The sequence below is a fragment of the Mucor mucedo genome, assembly GCF_025094135.1.
Source record: "Mucor mucedo strain NRRL 3635 chromosome Unknown EV154scaffold_59, whole genome shotgun sequence".
In the NCBI taxonomy this organism is placed as follows: domain Eukaryota; kingdom Fungi; phylum Mucoromycota; class Mucoromycetes; order Mucorales; family Mucoraceae; genus Mucor; species Mucor mucedo.
The window spans coordinates 64,327-88,230 of record NW_026252343.1 but is presented as its reverse complement, the minus strand read 5'-3'; the positions used below and the strand labels follow the sequence as shown (position 1 = coordinate 88,230).

At 37.8% G+C, this 23,904-nt stretch overlaps 13 protein-coding genes across 13 annotated transcripts; 7 read left to right on the top strand and 6 right to left on the bottom strand.

Annotated features, from left to right (window-relative positions):
- Positions 1-1,303: 1,303 nt before the first annotated feature.
- On the top strand, positions 1,304-2,294 carry EV154DRAFT_422528 (uncharacterized protein; the record flags this gene model as incomplete). Its single annotated transcript, XM_051596089.1, has 2 exons — positions 1,304-1,573; positions 1,659-2,294. 2 exons carry the CDS (start codon positions 1,304-1,306, stop codon positions 2,292-2,294), a joined length of 906 nt encoding a protein of 301 aa, XP_051456564.1.
- Positions 2,295-2,954: 660 nt separating this feature from the next.
- EV154DRAFT_422571 (uncharacterized protein) lies at positions 2,955-3,473 on the top strand (the record flags this gene model as incomplete). Its single annotated transcript, XM_051596094.1, has 2 exons — positions 2,955-3,146; positions 3,195-3,473. 2 exons carry the CDS (start codon positions 2,955-2,957, stop codon positions 3,471-3,473), a joined length of 471 nt encoding a protein of 156 aa, XP_051456563.1.
- A 52-nt stretch (positions 3,474-3,525) lies between these two features.
- On the top strand, positions 3,526-4,621 carry EV154DRAFT_466062 (uncharacterized protein; the record flags this gene model as incomplete). Its single annotated transcript, XM_051597715.1, has 3 exons — positions 3,526-3,597; positions 3,653-3,958; positions 4,011-4,621. The coding sequence occupies 3 exons, from the start codon at positions 3,529-3,531 to the stop codon at positions 4,455-4,457; spliced, it is 822 nt and encodes a 273-aa protein (XP_051456562.1). The 3' UTR covers positions 4,458-4,621.
- Positions 4,622-4,827: 206 nt separating this feature from the next.
- On the top strand, positions 4,828-5,909 carry EV154DRAFT_422549 (uncharacterized protein; the record flags this gene model as incomplete). Its single annotated transcript, XM_051596091.1, has 2 exons — positions 4,828-5,109; positions 5,238-5,909. 2 exons carry the CDS (start codon positions 4,828-4,830, stop codon positions 5,907-5,909), a joined length of 954 nt encoding a protein of 317 aa, XP_051456561.1.
- A 52-nt stretch (positions 5,910-5,961) lies between these two features.
- On the top strand, positions 5,962-6,327 carry EV154DRAFT_397890 (uncharacterized protein; the record flags this gene model as incomplete). The annotated part of the gene is made up of 1 exon (XM_051595218.1): positions 5,962-6,327. A coding segment is annotated over one exon (366 nt), but the record flags the coding sequence as incomplete, so codon positions are not given.
- A 402-nt stretch (positions 6,328-6,729) lies between these two features.
- Positions 6,730-8,916, top strand: EV154DRAFT_564624 (uncharacterized protein; the record flags this gene model as incomplete). The annotated part of the gene is made up of 2 exons (XM_051605851.1): positions 6,730-8,536; positions 8,600-8,916. 2 exons carry the CDS (start codon positions 6,730-6,732, stop codon positions 8,914-8,916), a joined length of 2,124 nt encoding a protein of 707 aa, XP_051456559.1.
- A 50-nt stretch (positions 8,917-8,966) lies between these two features.
- EV154DRAFT_564623 (putative nuclear cap binding protein subunit 2) lies at positions 8,967-9,891 on the bottom strand (the record flags this gene model as incomplete). Its single annotated transcript, XM_051605850.1, has 5 exons — positions 8,967-9,008; positions 9,075-9,136; positions 9,189-9,499; positions 9,577-9,758; positions 9,832-9,891. 5 exons carry the CDS (start codon positions 9,889-9,891, stop codon positions 8,967-8,969), a joined length of 657 nt encoding a protein of 218 aa, XP_051456558.1.
- Positions 9,892-9,974: 83 nt separating this feature from the next.
- EV154DRAFT_512130 (uncharacterized protein) lies at positions 9,975-10,754 on the bottom strand. Its single transcript, XM_051601894.1, has 2 exons — positions 10,297-10,754; positions 9,975-10,240 (listed from the first exon to the last, which is right to left on the bottom strand). The coding sequence occupies exons 1-2, from the start codon at positions 10,441-10,443 to the stop codon at positions 10,133-10,135; spliced, it is 255 nt and encodes an 84-aa protein (XP_051456557.1). The 5' UTR covers positions 10,444-10,754; the 3' UTR covers positions 9,975-10,132.
- Positions 10,755-10,806: 52 nt separating this feature from the next.
- EV154DRAFT_444968 (uncharacterized protein) lies at positions 10,807-11,064 on the bottom strand (the record flags this gene model as incomplete). Its single annotated transcript, XM_051597070.1, has 1 exon — positions 10,807-11,064. One exon carries the CDS (start codon positions 11,062-11,064, stop codon positions 10,852-10,854), a length of 213 nt encoding a protein of 70 aa, XP_051456556.1. The 3' UTR covers positions 10,807-10,851.
- A 1,963-nt stretch (positions 11,065-13,027) lies between these two features.
- On the top strand, positions 13,028-16,345 carry EV154DRAFT_544195 (glycosyltransferase). Its single transcript, XM_051604585.1, has 12 exons — positions 13,028-13,160; positions 13,221-13,342; positions 13,401-13,705; positions 13,770-13,878; positions 13,941-14,006; positions 14,063-14,159; positions 14,234-14,417; positions 14,481-14,594; positions 14,682-15,125; positions 15,204-15,524; positions 15,581-15,967; positions 16,036-16,345. The coding sequence occupies exons 1-12, from the start codon at positions 13,044-13,046 to the stop codon at positions 16,041-16,043; spliced, it is 2,274 nt and encodes a 757-aa protein (XP_051456555.1). The 5' UTR covers positions 13,028-13,043; the 3' UTR covers positions 16,044-16,345.
- A 107-nt stretch (positions 16,346-16,452) lies between these two features.
- On the bottom strand, positions 16,453-19,671 carry EV154DRAFT_256326 (kinase-like domain-containing protein). Its single transcript, XM_051594631.1, has 5 exons — positions 19,172-19,671; positions 18,801-19,104; positions 18,698-18,730; positions 17,144-18,637; positions 16,453-17,076 (listed from the first exon to the last, which is right to left on the bottom strand). Exons 1-5 carry the CDS (start codon positions 19,391-19,393, stop codon positions 16,583-16,585), a joined length of 2,547 nt encoding a protein of 848 aa, XP_051456554.1. The 5' UTR covers positions 19,394-19,671; the 3' UTR covers positions 16,453-16,582.
- A 72-nt stretch (positions 19,672-19,743) lies between these two features.
- On the bottom strand, positions 19,744-20,063 carry EV154DRAFT_422535 (GCN5-related N-acetyl-transferase-domain-containing protein; the record flags this gene model as incomplete). Its single annotated transcript, XM_051596090.1, has 2 exons — positions 19,744-19,932; positions 20,007-20,063. Coding segments are annotated over 2 exons (246 nt in total), but the record flags the coding sequence as incomplete, so codon positions are not given.
- Positions 20,064-20,756: 693 nt separating this feature from the next.
- EV154DRAFT_512123 (adaptin N terminal region-domain-containing protein) lies at positions 20,757-23,698 on the bottom strand. The gene is made up of 7 exons (XM_051601893.1): positions 23,376-23,698; positions 22,982-23,313; positions 22,668-22,917; positions 22,261-22,605; positions 21,931-22,198; positions 21,372-21,866; positions 20,757-21,315 (listed from the first exon to the last, which is right to left on the bottom strand). The coding sequence occupies exons 1-7, from the start codon at positions 23,607-23,609 to the stop codon at positions 20,849-20,851; spliced, it is 2,391 nt and encodes a 796-aa protein (XP_051456552.1). The 5' UTR covers positions 23,610-23,698; the 3' UTR covers positions 20,757-20,848.
- Between the last annotated feature and the right edge of the window lie 206 nt (positions 23,699-23,904).

Sequence of the window (23,904 nt, the reverse complement as noted above, 5' to 3'; positions counted from 1 at the left end):
TACATTGACAATACCAAAAGACAACATGGCACCAAGGGTAGTATTTGATTTGGCTCTGATAGACGGAGTCATATTTAAGTTAAATACTGACTTGTCAATGCATACGCAATCATCAAGGTAGATCCCTTAAGCGCTTCATTCAACAACTGAGTGACGGGTAACAGTCTTTATGCTAAGATTGCATTTATCTTTCATAAATTCAGCAATCTTTGGCTTTTTGATGGTAAGTCCTTCAAAACTTTTGATCAAATCTTCAATTGCTGCTGTCAACGTCTTGGCATATTCAGAACTCCACTAACTATTTTTTGTGTTAGATAATCGTTTAGTTGTGAACGGACTGAATGACCAGAAAGCCCTGAACTATACTTCCACGAACCTTTAGCTAAAAAAATGCTTTTATGCATAGATATAACCAAAGAAAACAATAGACTATATACATTACAGTTTTTGCAACATCCATACTTGCATAGAAATTATTGTGTAGTTCTTTCAACTGTTTGTCGTTTTGAATATACACCATGGCATTTTGCATTTAGCTATTGGATTTTGTGTGTAACCCGTTTAATGTTGAGTGCAAGTGTAGACATATGTAATTTTACACAAGTTCCCTTAATACTAGTGTAGACTTCTATATGAAATATTACATGATCGGCCCAAATGATGTATGAATGACAGCTCGATATAGAATTATCTATCCAATGTATAATGATTGTTTCATATTTCACAATGCAATTATCTGTATACAGAAGATATACACATGGCTATGTTAGCTAAACTTTTTGTACCAATAATGTAAGGACTGCGCTATTTATTATTTATTAAGAAGGTCGCCAGTGTATGTTATTGTTGGTTCACGCCGGAATTCGAATCGCGAACCCATCGCGCGCAAGAAAAAAAAAAAAAAGGTCGCCTGAAAAATAAAAATTTATCTTCTTTTTCTTTTGTTACTAAACATCATGTCTTTCTGGGGTGGATCGTCGTCTTCTATTCCAAAGATTGGCTGCAGTAAAAAGATCAGTTTATCCAAAACTAAACACGAATGTGCTCATGAAGAACATGAAACCACTGTGGACAGTCTGACGATCAAGGAAGAACCCGAAATAGAGGTAAAAAAAACTAAAAAAAAAAAAAAAAATTCAACATTGCCACTCTTTTGTCTTAAACAGTCATTAACACAAGGTAGGTTAAGGGGAAAGGAAAAGGTCGCATGGAGGAACCTTTATACATTTTACAACAACAGCAACAGCAACAGCAACAGCAACAACAACAACAACAACAACAACAACAGAATGAAGATGTTGAAATGGAGGATGATTCATTTTGGGAAGAAGTAGTAGCTAAACAGGAATCCCTGGTCACCCATATAAAACCTATTAAAAAGGAGAACGATGATATGGATCAATTATTAGATACAGAGACACCTCGGTTTAAATCTTTATCTGTGCGTGACGACCCTTCTCCGCCTCCTCCTGTCAGTCTGAAAAGAAAGAGAGTGGGCGAAGATGTCTTTACAAAGGATGCCGTCAAACAATGGCAAGGCTCTCGTATTAAAGCTTGGGAAAACAGATACATGGTAAGCTATCCAATCAACAATTATTCTTTGCGGTTCTTTGATTTGCTTAAAACTAATTTTTAGTGAAAAACCCCTCCTAATTCAGAGTCCCGAAGGTTTTTATTATAGATTTGTTGCCCCCGGTGAAGGTCAGCAGAATGGCGTTTGGTCAGCTCAAGAGCAAAAGTTATTCATGAATAGATATAAAGAATGGATCGCGAATGGTTGGAAAATCGGTTCTTCTTGGGGTTTATTCAGTTGTGGTATTCCTCATCGTGTGGGGTATCAATGTATGAACTTTTACCGTAAACTAGTTAGTGACGGTACTTTGCAGGATGAAAGTTATATTACAATAGATGGAAAGCTAAAGCAAGTGCATAAAGAACGTCTATCCGGGATTATACCTACCACTGAATTGGGCCCCGAATGGAAGGATGATGAGGTCAAAGAAGAGGAGAAAAATATCGACCGATGGCTTAAGGAATTACATGGTCGTTCGGGACAAACAGCCACTTCAAGACCCATAGCAGCACCTAAGCCAAAGCCCATTCATCGTCCTAGTGTCAAGAGATCAAATATTACAGATCTTGTGAAAAAGATGCCTCAAAAACAATATATACCTGGCCTTGATGAAGATGATTTTGTTATGGAAACTGAGCCTGATGTGGCTCACATCCAAGCGAGAGATTGGGAAGAAGAATGGACAAAGCGATTGCAAGGATACAAGGAGTTCTTAACGTGAGTTCTTAGTTTTTTGCTGGGTTAAAAGAGCACATTTTGACACTCATCTATATATTTAAGGCCATACAATGATAAATACACTAGAGATCAATATTGGTATGCCAAACAAGAATGGCGTCGAAGTCTAATCACCACTGAAATGTAAGTTTAACCATATTTTTTTTTCTAGTTCTTATTGATTAATAATATCCACACAATTTCTAGGTTACTACAGAAAAGCATGGTTCGAAAATCTTTGCAACCACCACTTACAACGAATAATATTCAGCAACCAGAACCTGCGGCTAAAATCCAACAATCCTCACTATCACGATTTTTCACAGGTGTCAAGAAACGAAAGATTGACACCCCGGACGAATTCATATCGCATGTACGAATCCCCAATGATTTATATAGTGGTGTGAAGAGAATCCAACCTTTAGCAAATAAGACTAAGGTTGACCCAAGTAAAATGACCTATGTAGAATTAAACGATATGAATGATTGTGCATCCATATTAGATACCATGTTAGAGCCCTTAGAAGATACACGCGAATCTGCAATAGAATGTATCTTGGTAGATCCCCCATGGGAATTCTATGTGGCCGATGGAAAAAATGATGGTGCTTGTACCTGGAATTTATCCAACTTTCAGAAATTGATGGAAAAAGTGTCTAGTCATATGACAGCCGGTATGATCTTTGTTTGGTCACATAAGCTGATCCAAGCGGATATCGTGCGTATGATGTATACAATTCAATGTAGATATGTAGAAAATTTAGTCTGGTTTAAAAAATCCGTCAATAATGTTCAACTGGATGAACCCAGTCCTTATTTTAGCTCTACCAAAGAGATTTTACTCATGTTTAAGAAGGTAAATTTATATTTGTTCTATTTTATCTTGTCAACTTACACGACATAGGGCGAAGGCTTTGAACTGAGACATCAACGCTCTGCCGATGTCATTATAGATTTTGAATTACCGAAAGAACAATGGATCAGGGACGAATATACCGTGCCAAAACCACCTGGCGTGTATGACATGATAGAAACTTTATTACCAAAGGCCGCTTACGATCCATTATTAAACAGAGGTAAATTCCTTGAACTATGGGCAAAGAGAAACTCTCCAAGACGAGAAGGCTGGATCGCTTTTCATGAAAACAAACCAGGAACAAGCGGACTTGCAACACAATCTTAGTTTTTATTAAATATTTCGAACACTTTTTTTTTCTCTTTTTCTCTATAAAATAAACATGTTGAAAGCTAACAGAACGCAAAAAGAAGCGGGTGACCTTCTCGGTACCTACATGCTTCAAGGCTGGGTAATTGGAATACCATGCCACAACTAGATGCATACTAAAATCCTTTTTTTTTAAGATCATGACCGATGAGATTTGTAGTGTAGAGTCCTGCTCCTTTCCTTTAATGAGCTCCAAGGACCGATCCCTTCAATTCTGTACCTTTCACGATTCACTTCCTAGCGGATCCGCCAATGAGAGTTATAAGACAAAGGCTGCCGAACAAAAACCTAAAGAGAATGAGGTAGATGATATGCAGGATGAATTAATGATCCGTCGTCAAAGAAGAGAACAATCTTCCAAGGCATCTCAACTCATTGGACAAAAAATGTTGCAACGTTGGGCTTTATTGAACGAGCATTGTCCCAACGAATCTTGTTATGCTGTAAGTGGATGGTATGTGGAAGGAAAGAATTTCAAATTGACATACTCGATAGGTCCCTTTGGTTCGTAACCCAGACACCAAGCAAATGTACTGTGTTATTTGTGAGAATATTATCTTAACAGAAGCCGAAGCGTTACAAGTTGAAAAGAACAAGAAGAACAAGCAAGCGGCTGAGAAGCGAGAACAACCACAAGCAGTCGAAGAGGTAAAGCCAGTGCATTCACCCGTCTCACCTAAAATGGCAGAGGATCGTAAACGACAAAAGGTGGAGAAACCTACCAGTTTGGTAACACCTGTCAAGGAAGCCGTTTCCGATTACTTTTCATCCGAAGCAGTAGTAGCTGCACTTTCAACCAAAATGAACGAATTGTCTGAAAGAGTCAAGCAATGTCATGATCCCAAGGAGTTGAGTGAGTTATTTAAATCAATCAAACATTGCGCTGGTGCAATTCAAGCCTGTATGGAGGCAGGTCAAGCGTGTGATAAGATCTCTTTTTAAACCGCTCTTTTTCGGTATCAATTTATCCGTACTACCGTTTGAAAATGTCTAGGGTACCTGTTCTAATTCTGGCTCTTTTTTTTTTTTATGTAAAGTGTATATAATGGTATAGATAAAATATATGTATGAAGAAGGCTAATAAAACTTTATGATGAAAGCTCAAGAGTCATGAGTATTTTTCCTTTTTGTGATTGATTGTACATCTATTCAATGTGACGCAAACACAAATTCATTTTCTCGAGGTTAGAGTTTATTTTCGTCTCTTGCGTTTTAAATTAGCCTCCTCTCTTTTTCGCTCCCTTTTCATTCTTTTTTTTATTTTTCGGGTGTGACGACCAGGTATCAAATCCAAGACTACTAGATAAAAATGATGCATCATTTTTTGAAGCCAATTCTACGTCGTTCATCTCCCTTATGCACTTTTTGCTATAATAACAGTGGGCGTACATTACCTAGCAAATTACTTTTCTCTCGCCGCCCTTTCCATACAACTAAGCCAACCCATGTACCAATTATCCCTATTCCCCTTTTTATCACGGGAGCACTCAAAAGTGGGCAGCTAGTCAGTCTTGTATCCTTATCCTCGAAAACTTCATTAACTTTATTACCTCATACTTTCCGTAGAGGAGGTAAAGCAGATACTATTGCCAAAGTATTAGCGGGCATTCCCGTAGTTGGCTTTACATTACTGCTCGTTATTGGCTTGGATCAGGTACCATTCTAAAAATAAGGTTTTTTTTTTGTTATTTTTTTTTTTACTGAAAAAGCTTAATTATTTAGGCACCAAATACATCCAGATTACGTCTAGTCTATCTCAGTGAAGAAGAAGAAAAAGAAATTGTCAAGGCAGAAATCGATGCGTTACTGGATTCTCAAAGCGGGCTTGTTGTCCCAAAAGATAATGAGGTAGTCATGTGGCTTCAAACGATTGTGAATAATTTGGCCGCTGCTGCGGTTGATGATATCCGCTTGCCTGTACGCCATTACGGCGAAGAAACACAAAATCAAGAGAGCAAAGAAATCCAATTGGTACCTACCTTAGACCCCGTGGATATACCAATCCCTCCAACTGAAGATGATTTTAGACCTGCCATCCCACGACGTAACTTTGATGTCGATGTCATTTGGGATTCAAGTACCGTCAATGCCATGTGCGCCGGCTCCAATATCATTGTGTATAACTTGCTCATTCAATACTTGGAATATGATACCAATAGAATTGCTGTTATTCTCTCGCATGAAATTGCTCATTCCCTACAACGGCATTTTGTAGAACAACGTGGTTTTTCTTCTCTCATGCTTATGCTGGGAGATATCACACGTGGTGTCTTTTGGATGGTTACAGAACCTTTCGGTCCTTATGTCAATCAAAAAATCAATGAATATATCTCTACATTTATTGCCTTGGAAACGGAAACAACTTACAACAGAAAACTTGAAAAGGAGGTATGAAATAGTCAGTTTTATAGAGCACTAGAAAAAAAGAGGCTGACTTATCCTATAGGCTGATCTTGTTGGATTAAAAATATTGGCTAAAGCAGGTTATGATCCAAAGATTGCTGTTGAGGTTTGGGAAATGATGGCAGCATTAGAGGAAGAGATTAAAGAGATCGAAAACGAGGAAACTAAAGATGGGACCGCAAAGATTGAGTCAAGCGCTGTAATTGCTGCTAGAAAATCCGTGGCCACGGGAGAAGAAGAGGAAAATCAAAAAGGTGTTGAATTAGGTGCATTTTTAGACTCACTGGTCAATTCTTGGTTTGGTTCTACTCATCCACCCAGTCTGGAGCGAATAGAATATATGCGTGAAAATATGGACGAAGCTATTCTCTTGTATAATGAAGCTATCAAATTGAATGGTTCTCCCAAAGAGTTTATATTTAGTCAGGATCAGGTCGAACAACATGAATTAGAAATCATTCATTGGCATGAGCGGGGTATACTAGCCACCCTTCATCACTGGATTTCATCCGTCTACTCCTGGTCAAGTAGTAACGATGGTGGTTTAGTAGCAGCTTAAGTTCAAAATAATAAATGTGTATTTAAAATGATCAAAAGAGGTGAATTCTATCATTTAAATGATTGTGTTTTTATCATAATAAAAGTTTATTGTCATTTCTATTTCCAGCCATGAAAACTAGTTACTAATTCAGTCATCCGGCTTGTAACACAAAGGGGAAAAATAAATAAAACAAAACACAAAAAACTCTGCCTCTCCCGCTTTTGTACTTTTCCCTTTCTTATATATTTTTTATTTCTATTTTTCTTCACCATGTTACCCATCGATATCCAGGAATTAGAATTCGAAAGCACCAAAAAATTATTGCTACGACTGGACGAATGGAGAAATGGTATTTGCCCTAACGGTGCACTTGCAAAGGAAGCCTGTTTTGTATTGGATAATAGACCCACCATCTCCATCCATCCCGATCAATCCTCGATCACTCAACAAGTGGTCACAACTGAATTAATTACTGAAAGAGACTGGTCAGATAATTTAGTGGATTGTGGAGCCATCAGTCACCTCAATGACGATATCCTGATGAAGACCATGTCTGATTTCTTCATGATCTTCCATGCTTCAGATAAGGTAAATAACTGTAATACGTTACATTCTCTGCAATTACGCAAACATGCGTCGTTTAAAGTAGACAACATATTGCGTCCAACAAGCCAACTCCAAACTCGCATTCAAGAATTATTAAAAGATGAAACTTCAAATCTAAATTCCAAATGGGAAGAGTTATTGGATATATGGAACAAGTATGGTTATTTATGGCCCCGCAAAATCGTACTGGGCTATAAAATACATTTAAAAGAATCCTATAAATTTAAAGACGGTCATGACAGCACCAACGGTTATTATCATCACATCAATATCCTGAGAGAAAGGTTTTATCGTGAAAACCCCAAAAAAGACCACCAACCTTTTGACTTGGAGCACTTTCTTCAACATGCCACCATCGTATCACGACTCGATATGGCCCCCATTCATGAATTTTTCGACTTGGAATCACGAAATGCAATTGCAGAAATTATTCATTTAAAATTTGTTCAAATACCGGTTTATTGTCCCATCAAAATTTTTAATGTTTACACAAATAGTTACCTGTGTTGGGATCCTTACAGTAACGCACGACAAGACCCTTCCTTTGATGGTGACCACCAGGATTATCTCGTTCGTGCACTCAGCGCTGAACCTTTGGATCTCAGTAGAGCACCGGAAAGTCAATATATTTGGCGAATGACATGGCGACCCACTGGCAATGCACAAAAACACCATGACGACACGTTTGATCCTGAAGAACACCGACCTCAAACCGTTCGGGGCTGCAGCAAAGTCTACATCTATCCTGCTTGCAAATCAATAGCGCCCAAACAGACGTCTTCCGTAAGCAAACACCCACAAGCTTCATGGCATATCAATGATCGCATGGAGGATGCTCCAGATATGAATGAGACCCATAAAATGGTTTTATCCTGTCGTCCCTACCGTCATGAAACAAACGTACAGCAATCTGAATATTCGAAACTACGACCGCTACGCCTATTATCTAACGATTCGTTGCACTACCCCAATGAAAAGATTGATTGGACCATCGAGTACCCAGATAATGGGTTAAAATACATGACGGATGCACAAACAAATATCAAGCTCAATTTTCATGAACACGTTCGACGATTGAAACCCTTATTGATTGGCGATGTGATACAACTGCAACAAATTGGACTTCTAACTGCTTTTAATCCGATTGTTCGATTAGCTGGTGCCTTGTCTCCATCACAACAGCGTCCCAACCCTTTAGAGCGACAACAACCCGATTCTTCTCAAAGTTTGCGAACTGCCAGACGCGTAGTAGCACGTAAACCAAGCCTGAAATCCAAATGCAAGAAGAACGTTTTGTGTGTAGATGAAGATTTTACGGTGGATAGTTGGAAAGAAAACACCTTTTGGAAAATCGAATTAGCAACAAAAGCAGACATGAATCGACACTCCAACAACTTTATTCGTTGGCCACAATCTAATGTTGACCATAAATATGGATATCCCAAAGATTATCATCCTTTACTGACCCAAGGTTAGAATTCCCTCCTTTTCCCCCTTGTTTTTTCTTTATCTAATCTAATAAATACAAATTTAGATATTCGAACCCATTTACCTTTGCACTTCAATAGAGAAACTGGATCACTGGCTAGCAGCACCAACACTTCTCTAAGAAGAGCACGCTCCCTTGGATCTTTACACGAGTCCTTTAATACCACCATCCACGTTCGCGATGACTCTGAAAAAGCACCCTACTTTGTAAATTTAGTCAGTACCAAATCCAAATCCAAAATACTTTCAAAGATAGCAAAAGTATCCCTTCAACCACTAGCACAATTGGTAAAACCATCATGGTCTAAGCCAAAAAATCCACATCTTGACCCTCCTCCTTTTAAAACGCATCCAACATCTTGATATTAAGGTGGGAGCGGAAATTTTTATTTATTTTATATATGTACTGGTTTTTACTCTTCATCCTCATCCTCATTTTCTCTGAAACGAGGATTCTATAATACACCCAAAAAATAAGTTATGATTTTTTTTTTTTACAAAAAAACACTATTTTTTTTTACCTGTTCCTTTTGACGTTTACGAGAATCATCTTCTTCATTATCATCATATTTACGTTTTCCACCTATAAAAGCTAAATTAGTATATCAAATTATGTATTACTGTGTATCTCATACTTTGACCAGCAGCGGCTCTACTCTTGTATTCTTCAGCACCTTGAGGAATATCCTTGATAGCCTCATAATTCTGCTTCAAATCTCTCTCACGATCTTGCTCAAGTTGTAAACGCATTCTATGACCCCAACCACCTCTTCCGACATCATATTCTGTACGATATTCATCTCTGACTTGTCCACCACTTCTACCACGTCCAAATTGTCTGCCTTCCTTAAACCCAGGATCAAGATCGCATCGAATGACACGTTCGTCTAATTTCGTTCCATTGGTATACTTCATACAATCAAGTGCATCATCACGGTGGTAGTATCTAAGGATAGAATGTTTTTTCGTTTTTTTTTTTTAAAAAAAAATGCTTTGTTGGTTGCATATAATATGTATATTTACTCTACGAAACAAAATCCACAAGGTGTCTTTTGATTACGATCGAGACCCATAATGATACGCTTGATTTCTCCACATTTTCCAAAGAGTTCATAGATTTGTTCCTCGGTTGTGAAAAATGATAAATTACCAACATAAAGTGTGGCTGTTGTAGAAAGATCATCAGTCAGTTGGTTGGAAGAACCCTTCAGGTATTAAAAAAACGCGTTAATATATATTTATATAGCATGTTGGCTTTTCTCTATTTTTATTTTTCACCTGATATAACTGATCACGATAAGTTGAAGGGACTGCAAGCGAATTGATGATTGAAGCCATTATAAATTGTTTGAATGATAAAAAAATTATAAGGCTTCTCTCACTCTCACTCTATGCTCTACTCATACTCAGCAGTCACATTACCCTTTTTAAGCTTTTTCTGTCTCCCTCAATCCCTCTCTCTCTCTCTCTCTACATGTAAAAACGTATTGGATAGCAATACATCTTTTTATTTCATTTTATCAACATCGGGAGAAAAAAAAAAGTCTAGTTGGGAGTGTCATTATTTTAGACGTGTATTTTATGCAGCCTTTTCAGAACTTTGTTCTTGCTTGTCGGTGGAAGGGAAGGGTGCTTCCTTACGAGAGTCGTCTAATAATTTATCAATACCCTTTTCTTTCAAGGTAGACTATGAAGAGAGCTTTTTAGAAAAGAAAGTAACTTAAGTAAAGACAACGAACTTACCATGACACATGCTCTGTAATCTTTGAAAAGGTCTTCACATTCAGGTGTAGTGTCTCCTTTTAAAAACTTTTCAGAGTACCATTTGTTGAAGCAAGTATCGTATCTTTGCTTGAGATCTGTACAATCGGCACCAACACTAGAGGACATTATTCAAATGCTTTATATGAAAAAAAAACAATAGGAAACATCTTTTTTCTTTCCCCAGTTTATTTCATACTGAGAGAGAAAAAAACATTGTGACTGGGGGTTATGCGGAATCAGGTATTTCACAGTTCCGGTTTGTTATTTCACTATGGAAACGGTGCGAGCAATTAATGATTTTCGATATTTTATTAAGATATCTTAATCGCAATTAAAAAACCAATGCACAATTTTCAAAGATTAAAGCTCATATTATTCAAGATAGCATACTACAAGAACGAAGAATAATACCACATTTAAAGATTTATAAAGCAAATGTATGATTTTTTATTGTAATCGAAAATTCTATTGTATTTCTAAGGTCTATGTGTTATGGTAATTATGATGATGGGTATAAAAAAAGAAAAGAGAAAACTAGGTTCTACGACGAGCGATAGTGTAAGAGTAGCCATTACAAAGCATGACCATTTTTTCTACGTCAACATACACAGCGGTCTTTGATATAGAAGGGCAGCGGATCCAATGAGAAGAATTGACAGACCATAAAGCTTCAATATCACTCTGTGCAGTTCTATCAAGTGCAACCCAACAACTACCGTTAGCATAAACCCATTGAATACAAGCCATTTTTTCTTCTTGTGTTAATTGTTTAGTGTTAAGAATAATAATGAAAAAGGGAAGGTGTAATGGGGCCTCTTTTTATATGAAATGAAGCCATGATCAGTTCTAATATTACATTTGATGTCTGTTGCCTCAATAAGCAATGTAATATAAATTTCATATTAGCCGTCGTATGAATACGCCACATGACTGCAAATTAACACCCATTTCACTATATTAAAAGCAAGCGGGATGAATTGTGGCAATCGCAGCCTTACAATTGTAATTTTATTATTCGATAAATAAGGGTATAAAAATTACTTTAAATGGGTTGTTTACAATGTGGCAAAGTGTCATGAGAGTACAGTAGATGTGGCTAGTAATCGGCGGTGATTAAAATAATATGTGAACAGTTACGTCGTCGTATGCGTTAAGATTATTGTTTAAAAGTATACTCATAGCATTAAACTAACATGTTTTATGCGCAGGTTTTGAGTGCTACAACAAGAATTCGCATATGTATGTGTATATAGATCATGCAGTATAAAGTATTCCACTCAAGCATTTCTGAATTCTGTTATTATGATTTAGAAAAAATATATTATCTAAAAATACTTAACAAGTAGCAATAAAACTTAGCCATTATAGCAGTATATGGTGGAATTCATGGATGTGGATAATAGCCCTTAATATAAACAAACTTACAACAGTCCCTTCTGACATGATTTTAGTCCCACCAACCCTCGGAACAGCATCATTTCAAAATGATCAAAAAGCCCAAAAACTAAGCAGTTAAATGTTCTAACCCTAAATGCCAGTGGAAAATTGAAATTTGGAAGCACCGTAACACTATAATTGGCTTGTTCTTCTCTTGAGAAAAAAAAGAAAGCTGCGCATGCATCGCCTTCTATTAACAGTGTTATCTTAATTGTTTACACATGGTTCTCCATATTCAATTTTATTATATTAGTGCTAGTATATTGGTGCTCCCGTATGAGAAAATAATGACGTGGCAAAAGCAATTGCGTTAAAATGAAGCTTAGAGACAAAATGTCTATAGCTTATCCTAATGTACATCACTAAACTATGTATTTATTTATTTGGTTCTGCCATTTATTTCAAATATTGTTTTTTTATGGTGCTTATTTTATCTGCATTGCATTGTCCCGCTAGTTCGTATGTAGTTTATTCGTGTTTATTAATCTCTCCGGCCCCATTTAATTTTTACTTTTAAGTTGTCATCACAAACAGCCTGACTGAATCGTGTCAACTTAACCCAGTTAACTTCGGAAGCAGCAATCTTTGTTGTACCTCAAAAAAAGCAAACAGAATATTGGGCGCACAGTTCATGTGACTTTTTGAGTTACCAATGGTAACAAAGATGAAACAAGTCAAGGCACAGCCAATCAGAAAGCGACCGAAGCATATGAGGGTAACACAATCGGATTTTTCGATTTGCTATTTTTACCTCCTCTGAAGGGGCCCATTGTTCATGCGAGGGGAATATTTTCAATTGATCGTAGTGGCAAAAGCTTTAAACAAAGAATTGTAGGATTACACATACAGTCTTTCAAAAAAAAATCGATTATCTTGTAAATCTTCGACGTGTGAAAACTTTATTCAAATTAAACTTTATGCGTGGTCCCTAAAAATATTGGGGTTTTAATTTAAGCTTTTTTAATAATACTGAAGGATTATCTCAAATAATGTATATCTATACATTTCTTATTAAAATTGTTTCTTTTACATACAAGAAGATACAAGGGCATGATGGATGATGTACATTGCTATCAAATGACGCTATATAGTTCTTTTTTTTTTTAGAAAAACACTCGGAACACCCATCTGCGAATTTCTGCAGATTGTTTATGTACTCATTTCATTTGTCCAAATATAGAATCTATCGTTCGATTATTTATTTCCAGCAAACAAATACCTATTAATTTTTTTCTCTCTTACTTTCTTTTTTTTTATATTTTTTTTTTTTTTTGGAAGACAAAAAAGTCATGATGGATGTTCAAAAGGAAGAGTCCGTAAGAAGGAGAAAGTCGGCAAAGGATCATAGTCCAAAGAAAGTTCGACAAGACAGCGCATTCGATGAAGACATTGATGAAATCAAAAAGGTAAGTACTAACAAAAGAGTTGACACATTCTTGAATAAAACCTGACAGACATGCAAATAGCAATTGAAGTACAATTCAAGAGATAATCAAATTGAATTGAAACACACCGTTGCTGCTTCGGTCGTGACCATCATGTCCTTTTTCGCTACATTTTACATGATCTGGTTCCCTGCCAACGTAGTGTAAAGTACAGCTCTTTTTCGTTTCTCATTTTCCCGCGTTTTCTAAACTTTGAAATAGGTTTGATGAAGTTCATTTTGGAAAGTTTGCAGGCTACTATATCCAAAGAATCTTTTTCTTTGATGTCCATCCTCCCCTCGCAAAACTTATGTTGGCAGCGGTTGGATACATGGTCGGCTTTGACGGTGTCTATCAATTCTCAAACATCGGTGAAAGTTATGCTGCAAACCACGTTCCTTATATCTGTCTTCGCGCTTTACCCGCTTCTTTACACGTATTGGGTGTTGCTCTCGTCTATAACATTATGCGAGAGTCCGGAAGTTCTGTATTAACGTGTTTTTTAACTGCAACATTATACTTGTTAGGTATGGTGAAAATTAGAGTATATGTTCATTGATCTTTTCTAACGTTTCCTATATACTGGCTCAGACAACGCGTTCATTAGTCAAAATAGATTGATTCTTTTAGACAGTATTTTGATCTTTTACATGCTGACTACCATCTATGCCTATATTCGATTCCGTAAATTAAGACACACGTAAAGTATATATGGCGATATAAAGTTTAGCATAGTTTGTTCTAAAATAATACTTTCTTTAGCCCTTTTACCTCGTCTTGGTGGATCTGGTTAAATGCTACAGGTGTTTGTATGGCACTTACGCTCAGGTAAAATTTTGTTGTCACTTTAAACGTGTCATTTCCGTGTGTAACATTTTTTCTAGCGTCAAAATGGTTGGTGTGTTTATGGTTGCAGTTATTGGTATTGCAGTCTTGATGGATCTCTGGGACCTATTGGATGTCAAACATCAATTATCTAACGTAAGACTTTTCCCTATTTTTTTAAAAAAAAGAAAATGCCCATGATTTACTAACGATTTTTTAAAATAAAACAGAAAACACTTGCTCAACATTTTGGTGCTAGATGCATTGGTTTGATCATTGTCCCTAGTCTTATTTACTTGGTTTGGTTCTACATTCATTTTGCCATTTTGACGATATCAGGCCCTGGTGATATGTACATGAGTGCCAAATTCCAAAGTACTTTAGCTGATAGTCCTAGTCGATTACAATCTTTAGGTGATTACAAACACTCCTCACCTTAATTGTTTTTCTAAATTATCCTCTAACACCTTCTATTAGATATTATGTTCAACCAATCCATCAAGATTCAACACCGAGGTACAGGCGCTTTCCTTCATTCTTATAATCTCAATTATCCCCAGCAGTATGAAGATGGTCGTTTCAGTTCCAGAGGTAAATAATACATATAAAAAACGTTGAACTCGTGGGATAGGGCGCCAAACGCCCAGAAGGAATAGATCATTGATAAATATCTTTTAGGTAGACAAGTGGTTGGTAATATGAACCCGGATATCAACAGTTATTGGCGTTTAGTAGCCCCTGGCTCTGAAGAGGTCGCTAACCAATATATCCATCATAATGATATTGTCCGACTTGAACATATCACCACAGGAGGAAAGTTGATGACGCATAATGTAGCTGCTCCTTTCACCCCTACAAATCAGGAGTTTACCACCGTGTATGATGAAATCTATTACAATGACACTTTATTTAAAGTTGTGTTAGGCGACTTGTCTTCTGGTACAAATTGGAATACCGTAATTAATTCTGTGAATCTGGTGCATGTCAAGACGGGCGTTGGACTCTTTTGTACTTCAAAACAATTGCCTGAATGGGGCCAGTTTCACTTGGAAGTGAATGGTAACAAGGTTGCAATGGATGTTAATAATTATTGGACTGCCACAGATATTTTAGGCCTGGATGGTAAGCAAAAAAGGACAAAAAGATGATATAAAATTGCAAAAAACCTAATCGCATCTTTTTTTTTTTTAAAAAAAACAGCCGTTGCTATTAATCTTGCGAAAGATAAAAAACAAGTACAGAGTATGAGTTTTCTTTCTAAATTCTATGAATATCAGAAACAGATGATTGTACAGAATAGCCAATTGGTAGGAGCCCATCCATATCAGTCAGGACCTCTTTCTTGGCCACTCATGACACGCGGTGTTAATTATTGGACAGATATGGAGACCAGAAATCAAATATATATGACTGGAAACGTTGCTGGATGGTGGGGCGGTCTTGTCTGTATTGGTCTTTTCATTATGATGATTGTTTCAGATCAAGGACTTGCCAAACGAGGCTATCCATTAATGAGAACCAGTGAGTCTTTATTTTATCAAACTAGGAGGAAGAAGGTACTTACAGTTTAATTTTAGCTACACGAATTAGACTTTTCCGAACAGGTGGTTTCTTTCTCTTGTTATGGGCCATGCATTATTTACCTTTCTTTTTGATGGGTCGTTCCTTATTTTTACATCATTATTTACCTGCCATGGCCTGTAACTATCTCTTGATTGGTAGTGTCTTTGAGTATTTTTTTGTGGATGGTGTAAACTCGCCTGTTTCTTTCCAGCCCTCCAAAAAACGCTTCAGTTTGGACCAAACACGTCTCAGCTGGAAAAGTTATTTGGCAGCTACTATTATTTTGGGTATGCAGTTTGTAGTCTATCTATTTTTGGCTCCTATGACATACGGTACACCCGTGATGTCGTATGAAGACGCTACAAGACACAAGGTCTTAAAATCCTGGGATTTACAATTTAGTAAGTTGAAATACTGCATTTTAATTATACTTGCAAACATTATCCTGATCCATCTTTTTTTTTTTTAGCTAACTGATTATTGCATATTTGCTCACATCCTTTTCAAATTATCATAAAATGTTTCAAATAAATATTTCTTCGCATATAGTATGTAAGACATAGTTTTAAATGATTAATAGCAGTAGTGTAGTTTTTTTACGTCATTGCAGATACACATAATCTTTTCTAGGTAAGCATTGCCAGAGTTGCAACCCCTTAACAAAATAGGCCCCCCTTTCCTTTTAAGTATAAACAATGAATTAACCAAGCGCCCTAATGGTGTTCCATTGTATCTATTGCCAATTATCTCCTGCAGGCTCGAAATTGTGGCCCCTTTCTTGAGGGGCCCAAAAATGACTACTTATAAACAGGGTTCAGAATCCCGGGTATGGTCAGTGTTTTTGCATTGAGATTTTTAAAAAAAGAGGGGCAGGAATGTCAATTGCCTAGCGTAACAAGTGACTCTTAATAAAGATGGGGATATGATTTTATTTCAAAACAACTGTAAACATTGTTGTACATTAAGAAGTATATATATAATATGAGAGAAGGGCAAATAATAAATAAGGTTTTTTTTTAAGTAGAATGGTATATGTGGCCAATTTCATTCAATAAGCTATTGTAAATATTTTTCGAAATTTGCTTGATATATAATTGAATGGTGACATTGGCGTAGTTCTCATCGTCCTTCATTTTAAACCCGATTTTGCCGCCTGCCCACCTTGCTTCATACACCATCACAGTGAATTCCAAGTTGTTGGGATCGTCCTCATACACTACACTGTCTCGTACCAACGATTCATCTCTAACCGACATGCTCGTATTTACAAACCGTGTCCATACCGCTGAAGAACACTGACAGCGTAACGTAAATAACCCCGTCTCCTTGCACTGGATCTTTAGACTCGTTAACACTTTCTGTAATGTCATCATCATCTCGTCTGGTGTCACACGGAACAAATGGGCTCGGTTGAAATGAAATAGGCTCTTGGGTTGCTCCGATCGTTTCTTGTTTCGGAATGACACACCCTCGGACTTACTAGGTGTGATTCGTAACGTGGGTGGATCTACTACAGAAAAAAAAAACCTATTTTTAGCATACTCTTTTTCCTCTCTCCATCTATATACGCGTAGTACCTTTAACAACGGGCACCTCGTTATTCGCAATCTCAGAACTTGTAAGCATAGGATCCACAGGTGTTGGTAAATTACCTGTGGAATTATCAATGGAAAGACGCTTGGCTCTACTGCTACTGATAGACATCTTTCTCCACGCAGGTCGACTATTCGTTTGATTACTACTCGCGGTGGATGTTCCTGATTGCCGTTTCTCTGCTGACTGACTCCCATTGTTTTTATTATTCAAATCCAATTTGAGCCAATGTGATTTACTGCTACTGTGAATACTACTCGGTCGATTCTTACTACTTGTTTCATTTGTAGTGGTGGAAGAAGACGAGGATAGATTGTCTCCCTCGGTTGCGGGTGTCGCTGTGGCTGAACGGGAAGAAGACCCTCCATGTAATTTCAGTCCAAACTTTTTCATGGTCTGCAAACTCTTTTGTCTTAATAACGTTGTTCTTCGCGCAGGTGTTGTCTCGCTCTTGGAAGGGGTTGGATGGGGTGCTTTATTAAATAAATCAAACGACATGGACAATCGGTTGCTCGCCTTTTTCTTTTCACTGGCGATATTAACACCACCACCAGCAGCAGTAGCTGCAGCAGGTAATTCGGGCAATTTCTTGCTGGCGTCAAATGTACGTCTTCTTACTAAAGGAGATTGCGTTGCTATGGGGGGTGTATTTGTTACCAAGGTACTGGTCGATCTGCTGATGGTGATGGGAGAACTTTCTGCATTTAACAACATGGTCTTTCGCATATCAGATTCCTTTCGTTCTTTGACGAGATAATAAATCGACACCAAGGGATCATACATGGCCGGTAAAGACTGGAAATCATCATGTACTTGAACTTTTCGTTTGGTGGATAAGGTGCGTCTCCAACGTGGTTTGGCAGCCAGTGATTGATCATCGTTTACTTTTTTTTGGAAATTTTGATCGATTTTCAGGGCAGCGACCTGGTAAGCGGCAGACGAAACAATTTTCTGTAATTTTGCATGGATGGCATCGGGTTGACCCAGGCCAAAGCCGTGCATGCCTTGTACGATCTCCATATCAATGGATTCTAATGGCTGGCGATGAGGCAGGTAATTTTTGATGGGTTCTTCATAACCTTTGTTCATCCAGGGATGGGCTTGAATGGCTGATAAGGTGATACGTTCCTTTGGGTTCACAACAAAGATCTTGGATAAGAGGTCGAGACATTCTTTACTGAGATGGTCTGGGTACTCTTCCACCACACCCGACTTGATCTTTTCATGTAAAGCAGGTAAATTGGTATCATCGAATGGCACGCGTCCACAGACAAGCACGTACAAGACGACACCAAAACTCCAGACATCTACTTCGGGACCTGTGTATTCTTTGGCTTTGAGCAACTCGGGCGCAGCAAAGTAGAGTGAGCCACAAAAGGTATTTAATTGCTCAGTGGGTGAATACACGTTGGACAGACCAAAATCAATGATCTTTAACTGCTCAGATTGGGTGATGAGAATATTCTCAATTTTCAAATCTATTTAAAACATGTGTTTGAGCATTTCCAGTGATACTAATTATAACTTTTTTGTATTACCTCTGTGAACAATTGAATTTCTATGACAGTAATCTATCAAATGTATGTGTGAGTAATTTATCTCGGTCGTACACCCAAAAAAAAAAAGTTTATTTTTAAATACCTAGTGCACTCACAATCTGTCGAGCAAATTTTCGTGCTTGCTTTTCTCGTAATTTGCCATGCTTGATGATATAATCTAATAGCTGACCACCATCGACATATTCCAGAAACATGTAATATTTATCGCCTTCGGCAATGTATTCCTTCAACTGACAAATATTGGGGTGTCTCAATAAACGCATAATTGCCATTTCTCGGATTGTGCGTTGCTCTCGTTCCTCTGGTGTGTCTTTAGGGTCTTTTGGCTTTGTGGGTTTATTCGGTAAAGCAACCAAATCGACTTTGGGCATGATTTTAACAGCATACTATGAAGGGTGTTTAGTGTGTGTTTGTGTTTGATAAAAGAATGGGTTTTTATTTTTATTTTTTTACTTTCTGCTTGTGAGTGTCATCAAGACATTCGGCCAGTTTGACTTTGCCCATCGATCCAGCGCCAATGGTTTTTCGATAGATTACATAATTCTGAATCTTTAGCACTTGTTGACGTTCCGATGCTCGACGACTGACACCGTCTTTTCGGTTGGTGGTAGAGATGGAGCTTGACTTTCGTCGATGGGTTACTTCTGAGCTCGACTTTTTCACTTGAGCACTCATGTAGAAAGATTAGAAAGAAAGAAAATAAATAAATAAAAAGTATGCTCTGTTTCTTTTTAGAGAAAAGCTTTGTGCTACACTTTCTTGTGTTTGAAAAAAAAAAAAAATTATTAAAAAAGAGGGGTAAGGGAGAGTAAGTGTGTGTGAGAGAGTAGGGGAGGGGGGATAAGGGTATTTTATTAACAATCATGCCATAGACTTGCTCTGAAAAAAAAAAGAAGGGGTTTTGGTGTAGCGGGTATCGCTGTGAGAGAATTCACATTAAACCATGATTAAAGAGAAAAAAAAGCATGACAATTTGTGTGGCCAATGACGGAGTGAGAAAAGAGCTCTCTTTTCTTTCTCGCTGGTTATTTTATGCACTGTGTAAAAATACATGACCAACTGCCGGTCTTTTTATCTGGGAAATGCGACTCTAAATATCCCAATACAAATGGACAAGTCGGTATAACTCGCATGCTCTTCTTTTCTACCCATTCAAATGCTTTTGCTAGTAACAGATCACCTAGGCCTTGATTTCTATATGCAGTCGGTATTTCCTAGTGAAAATAAGTTAATACTTGGGTTGGGGGGCGAAAGGGGGCGGGTCTATAAAAAAAGTGTCTAGACTTACTATGTGGTAGAATTCAATCACATTGTTGTATCGAGTGGGTAAATAACACAATGCAGCCACTAAGAAGAGGGTTAAGTCACAGTCTGGGCCAGGCACATTCCGACTACTTACCGGCGCTTCCGTTTGTGTTTAAGGCGACTTTAAACATACAATTATTGGGATCATGAACAATATCAGGGAAATTTATTTTTACAGGTGGTTTTGATATGATTGAAAATGACTTTGTTGGCCTTGATAATTTTGTTGATTTATTAGTATGATTATGGGTATTATTATTAATATTCGTGCCAACTGAAGATGGCACCACTGATCGCGATTGTGTCATTACTGCCGCCGTGGTGTTCAAGCAAGTCTTTCTACGTTTACGCCTATCCAAACCGGATAGTGAGCTTCCCGAAACAACTAGATTGGATGAAATAGCCAAAACGAAATGCTGACAAAAAAAAAACAAAAAAAAAAGAGAGAGAGAGAGAACTGTTTTTGTGAAAAGGGAAAAATTTATTGGGATTCAAAAAAACCTGGGTTAAAAAAACGGAGGAAAAGTTGTACAAAGACTGCACGGGTTTTAATCAAGTTGAACTAAATAACCATGATACGACGATGGAGGAGAAAAAAAAAAGCCTGACCATCATTATTTTTTTGTATGTAAACAAGAATACGTAATAAATATTAGTTTGCGTCGTTTTATCTTACGCCTTTAAGAACACATCGTTTTCTGATTGTTTCACAAAACGATGGTCTATTCGAGATTCCAGATTCCCTTTCACCTGATCACACAATAACACAATACTCCCTATGTAAATCTAGAACCTTCTGTTTTTTATTATTATTATTTTATTTCATTACTTCCTATGGCTCTTCTCGTCTTCCTCCTCTTCTTCTTCTTCGCTTGAGCTATCACTATAGTCACTCTCTTCCTCCGACGATGATTCTTCTTCCTCTGACGACGATTCCTCTTCTTCGCTAGATTCATCATAGAACGCATCTAAATCATAGTCATTGCCCTTCTTTTTCATAGTAGAGGATGAAGGTGAGTACATAGATGAACTACCCATCGCTTCAATATTAGACAAGGCGGTAGATCCACCTGCACCCGAGAATCGACTGTTGCGATATTTATTGTCAAAACTCTCGCTTCCAAATCCAGATTCCATCACCACCGTTCGGCTACCACTCCATCCTTCCATTTCCTCTACATCACGTGTGCTGGCATCAGGTTGCTCTTCAGGGAAATCAGGCAATGGCTCGTAACCAGGGAGAGGCTGGTGCGCCAATAATGAAAGTGAGCCGATATTATAATCTGCCGCACCTAAGCATCATAACGTGATTAATATACAACATAAAATACAAATGCGACTAACTTACTCTGGACTTCACTTTCGATCACAGGAGGTTCCTTGTTGGATAATAAAATTTCCTTCAGGTGTTCTTTTAATTGAATCAATCCAGCCTTTCCTTCTCCTCCATTAGGTATAGTCAACGCACGTAAAAACCGTGCGCGATCTCTCACATCGTAATCCGTATCGTATCTAGCCAAATTCAGCACATACTGATTCAAAAGATTCAATACCTCATGCATTGGATTCAAACAAATCAGCTTGGCCGACAGTGTCAAAATCTGCAATTTCGTAATATTATCCTCCTTTACAAAATTCTTGACCGCTTGACGCAATACATCAGGTCCCACTTTAGGTAATGTCTCGGCGTATTGTCCTACCAGCCACAAAATATTCGCACGCGCCATAGGCACCTGAAGTGTCTCTAGTAACTTTACAAGCGCAATCACTGATTTCGATCGCTCATCATTGGGTACCTGTAACAAACGCGTCAACACCAACACACTCTCTGCCACCACCAGTTCTATAAAATGAATTAGCGTAAGTCCACAGTAATAAAAAAAAACATAGCAAGAATTGCCCTTTACCATTTCGGCTACGAAGGAGTTTCATTAATAAACGAAGACATTTGTCAGAAGCTGTGGGTACAGTCGTAGCACATCGTGCAATCGCTTGAATTGTAGCTGCCACAAAATCCTTGTTGGGACTCTTGACATATTGCTGAAGTTCTGTTAATAACGTATGAATATTCGCTTCCGTGGCAATCGTCGTCAGTATATCCAATTTCGTATCACGTATAAACACGGGTTCGGAGGATTGCGTATAAAAATGTTGGAACGAGGATTCAAAAAGATACTAGAAAAAAGATATCATGAGTAAATAAAAAATATAAATCTCTAAATAAACCCACAACTTACAGGACGTTTAAGGGACATGGTGGCAATGTTGGAAAGCACCACATAGGATTGTTCACGGTGTGATCGCAGGAGACGTACGAGGGGTTTAGCAATCTTTTCTGCTTCTGTGGCAGGGGATAAATAATAGAATAATTTAGCCACTGCTAATACCACACCACTATTACGACTCTGTAACAAGGGGATACAACTCTTTAACAACAACTCATGATCTACATCCAGCTCTACCACATGATCAATCTCCACTTCATCTGTGTCTGACTTGTCCGAATCATCTGAAGACGAATAAAATGACTTGTTGTTGGCAATAATTTGTTTCTTGGGCTGTACTCGAGATTCATCTTCGCCCTTGAGAAACAAACAAGGGAGTTAATACATTACTTGTTCAATTTTTTTAAAGAATGACTTACGTTAGGGTTAGGGTTTAAAAATTGATTTCGACCATAACGTATCAGGACACCCAGAATAGACATTTGTCCCCATTCATCACAATCACCCAGTAAAGAACATAACTTTCGGAAACAAGGATGGATCAAATCAAAGCGGTTGGGACACACCTCGTTAAATGCCATGATCGTGCTTCCAATCACTATGTTCGATCTATCCTTTAATAATGTAGCAATGACTTCGACAAGTGATTCCTTTTGAGACGAGTCCAAACTATACACCTTTTGTTAGTTTACCGTCTATTCATACGTCCGACCCTATTTTTTTTTTTTCGTACCTGTAGCATTTGGGTATAGCATGCGCTGCGGTCTTTCTTACATAGGGACTGGGATCGGTAATGCACTTCTTGATACCGAGCAAGACAATAGGACTAATGACCGGCACGCGAATGCCACTCATAACACGTAATGCCATGGCACGAATGATCTGGTTCTTGTCGCTGAGATCTTTTTGAAACGAATTGATGGACAACAATGCCAAGTCGGGTTCTTGCTCGGCATAACGCAATAAGAAAATATACACCAGTTTTCGAATCTCAATGTTTTGCGAGACCACATTCTTTACCACATCTGGGAAAAACTCGGACACATCTCTGCCCTTGGATATCATCTATTTCCCAGTTATTTTAAGACTTTCATAAAAGACATGAAGACTAGAAGAAAAAAACTTACGGCAATCAGGCGTTTCAGGCCATCCAGTTTCTCTCGATCGTTTTTTGAATCCAATTGTCGTTTAATGTTGCGCATCTTTTCTTCTGAAGTGTCGAAATACTGTGCTCCACTCTCGCTACCAGGGAACCCTAATTCACGCGCATTGTCCACAAGCCCCTGAGACATCTTTTGCGAAAGTTTCGCTGCTTTTTCTGCAAACGTCTTTGCACTATTGATATAATCGGACACTTCCATCTTTTTTTATAGGTATATCTTGTGAAAAGTGAAAGAAAGACACCCTTTTATTTTTTTATCAGCCCTTTTCCCTTTCTCTCTCCATTTGCTCAAGCAGACTTTGGGCGGAGATCAAAGCAATGACGGTATCACCTGTGCATTTTTTTTTTCTCATAATTTGTGCAAACACATATCACAAAAACGTCACATCTCTTTGTAAAATAGTAAATACCTTGTTGGATATATTATCAGGGAGAAAGCAAGTCGAAGAGACAGTTTTCTATATCTCATTTGTTTTCGAGAATTTAGATACAAA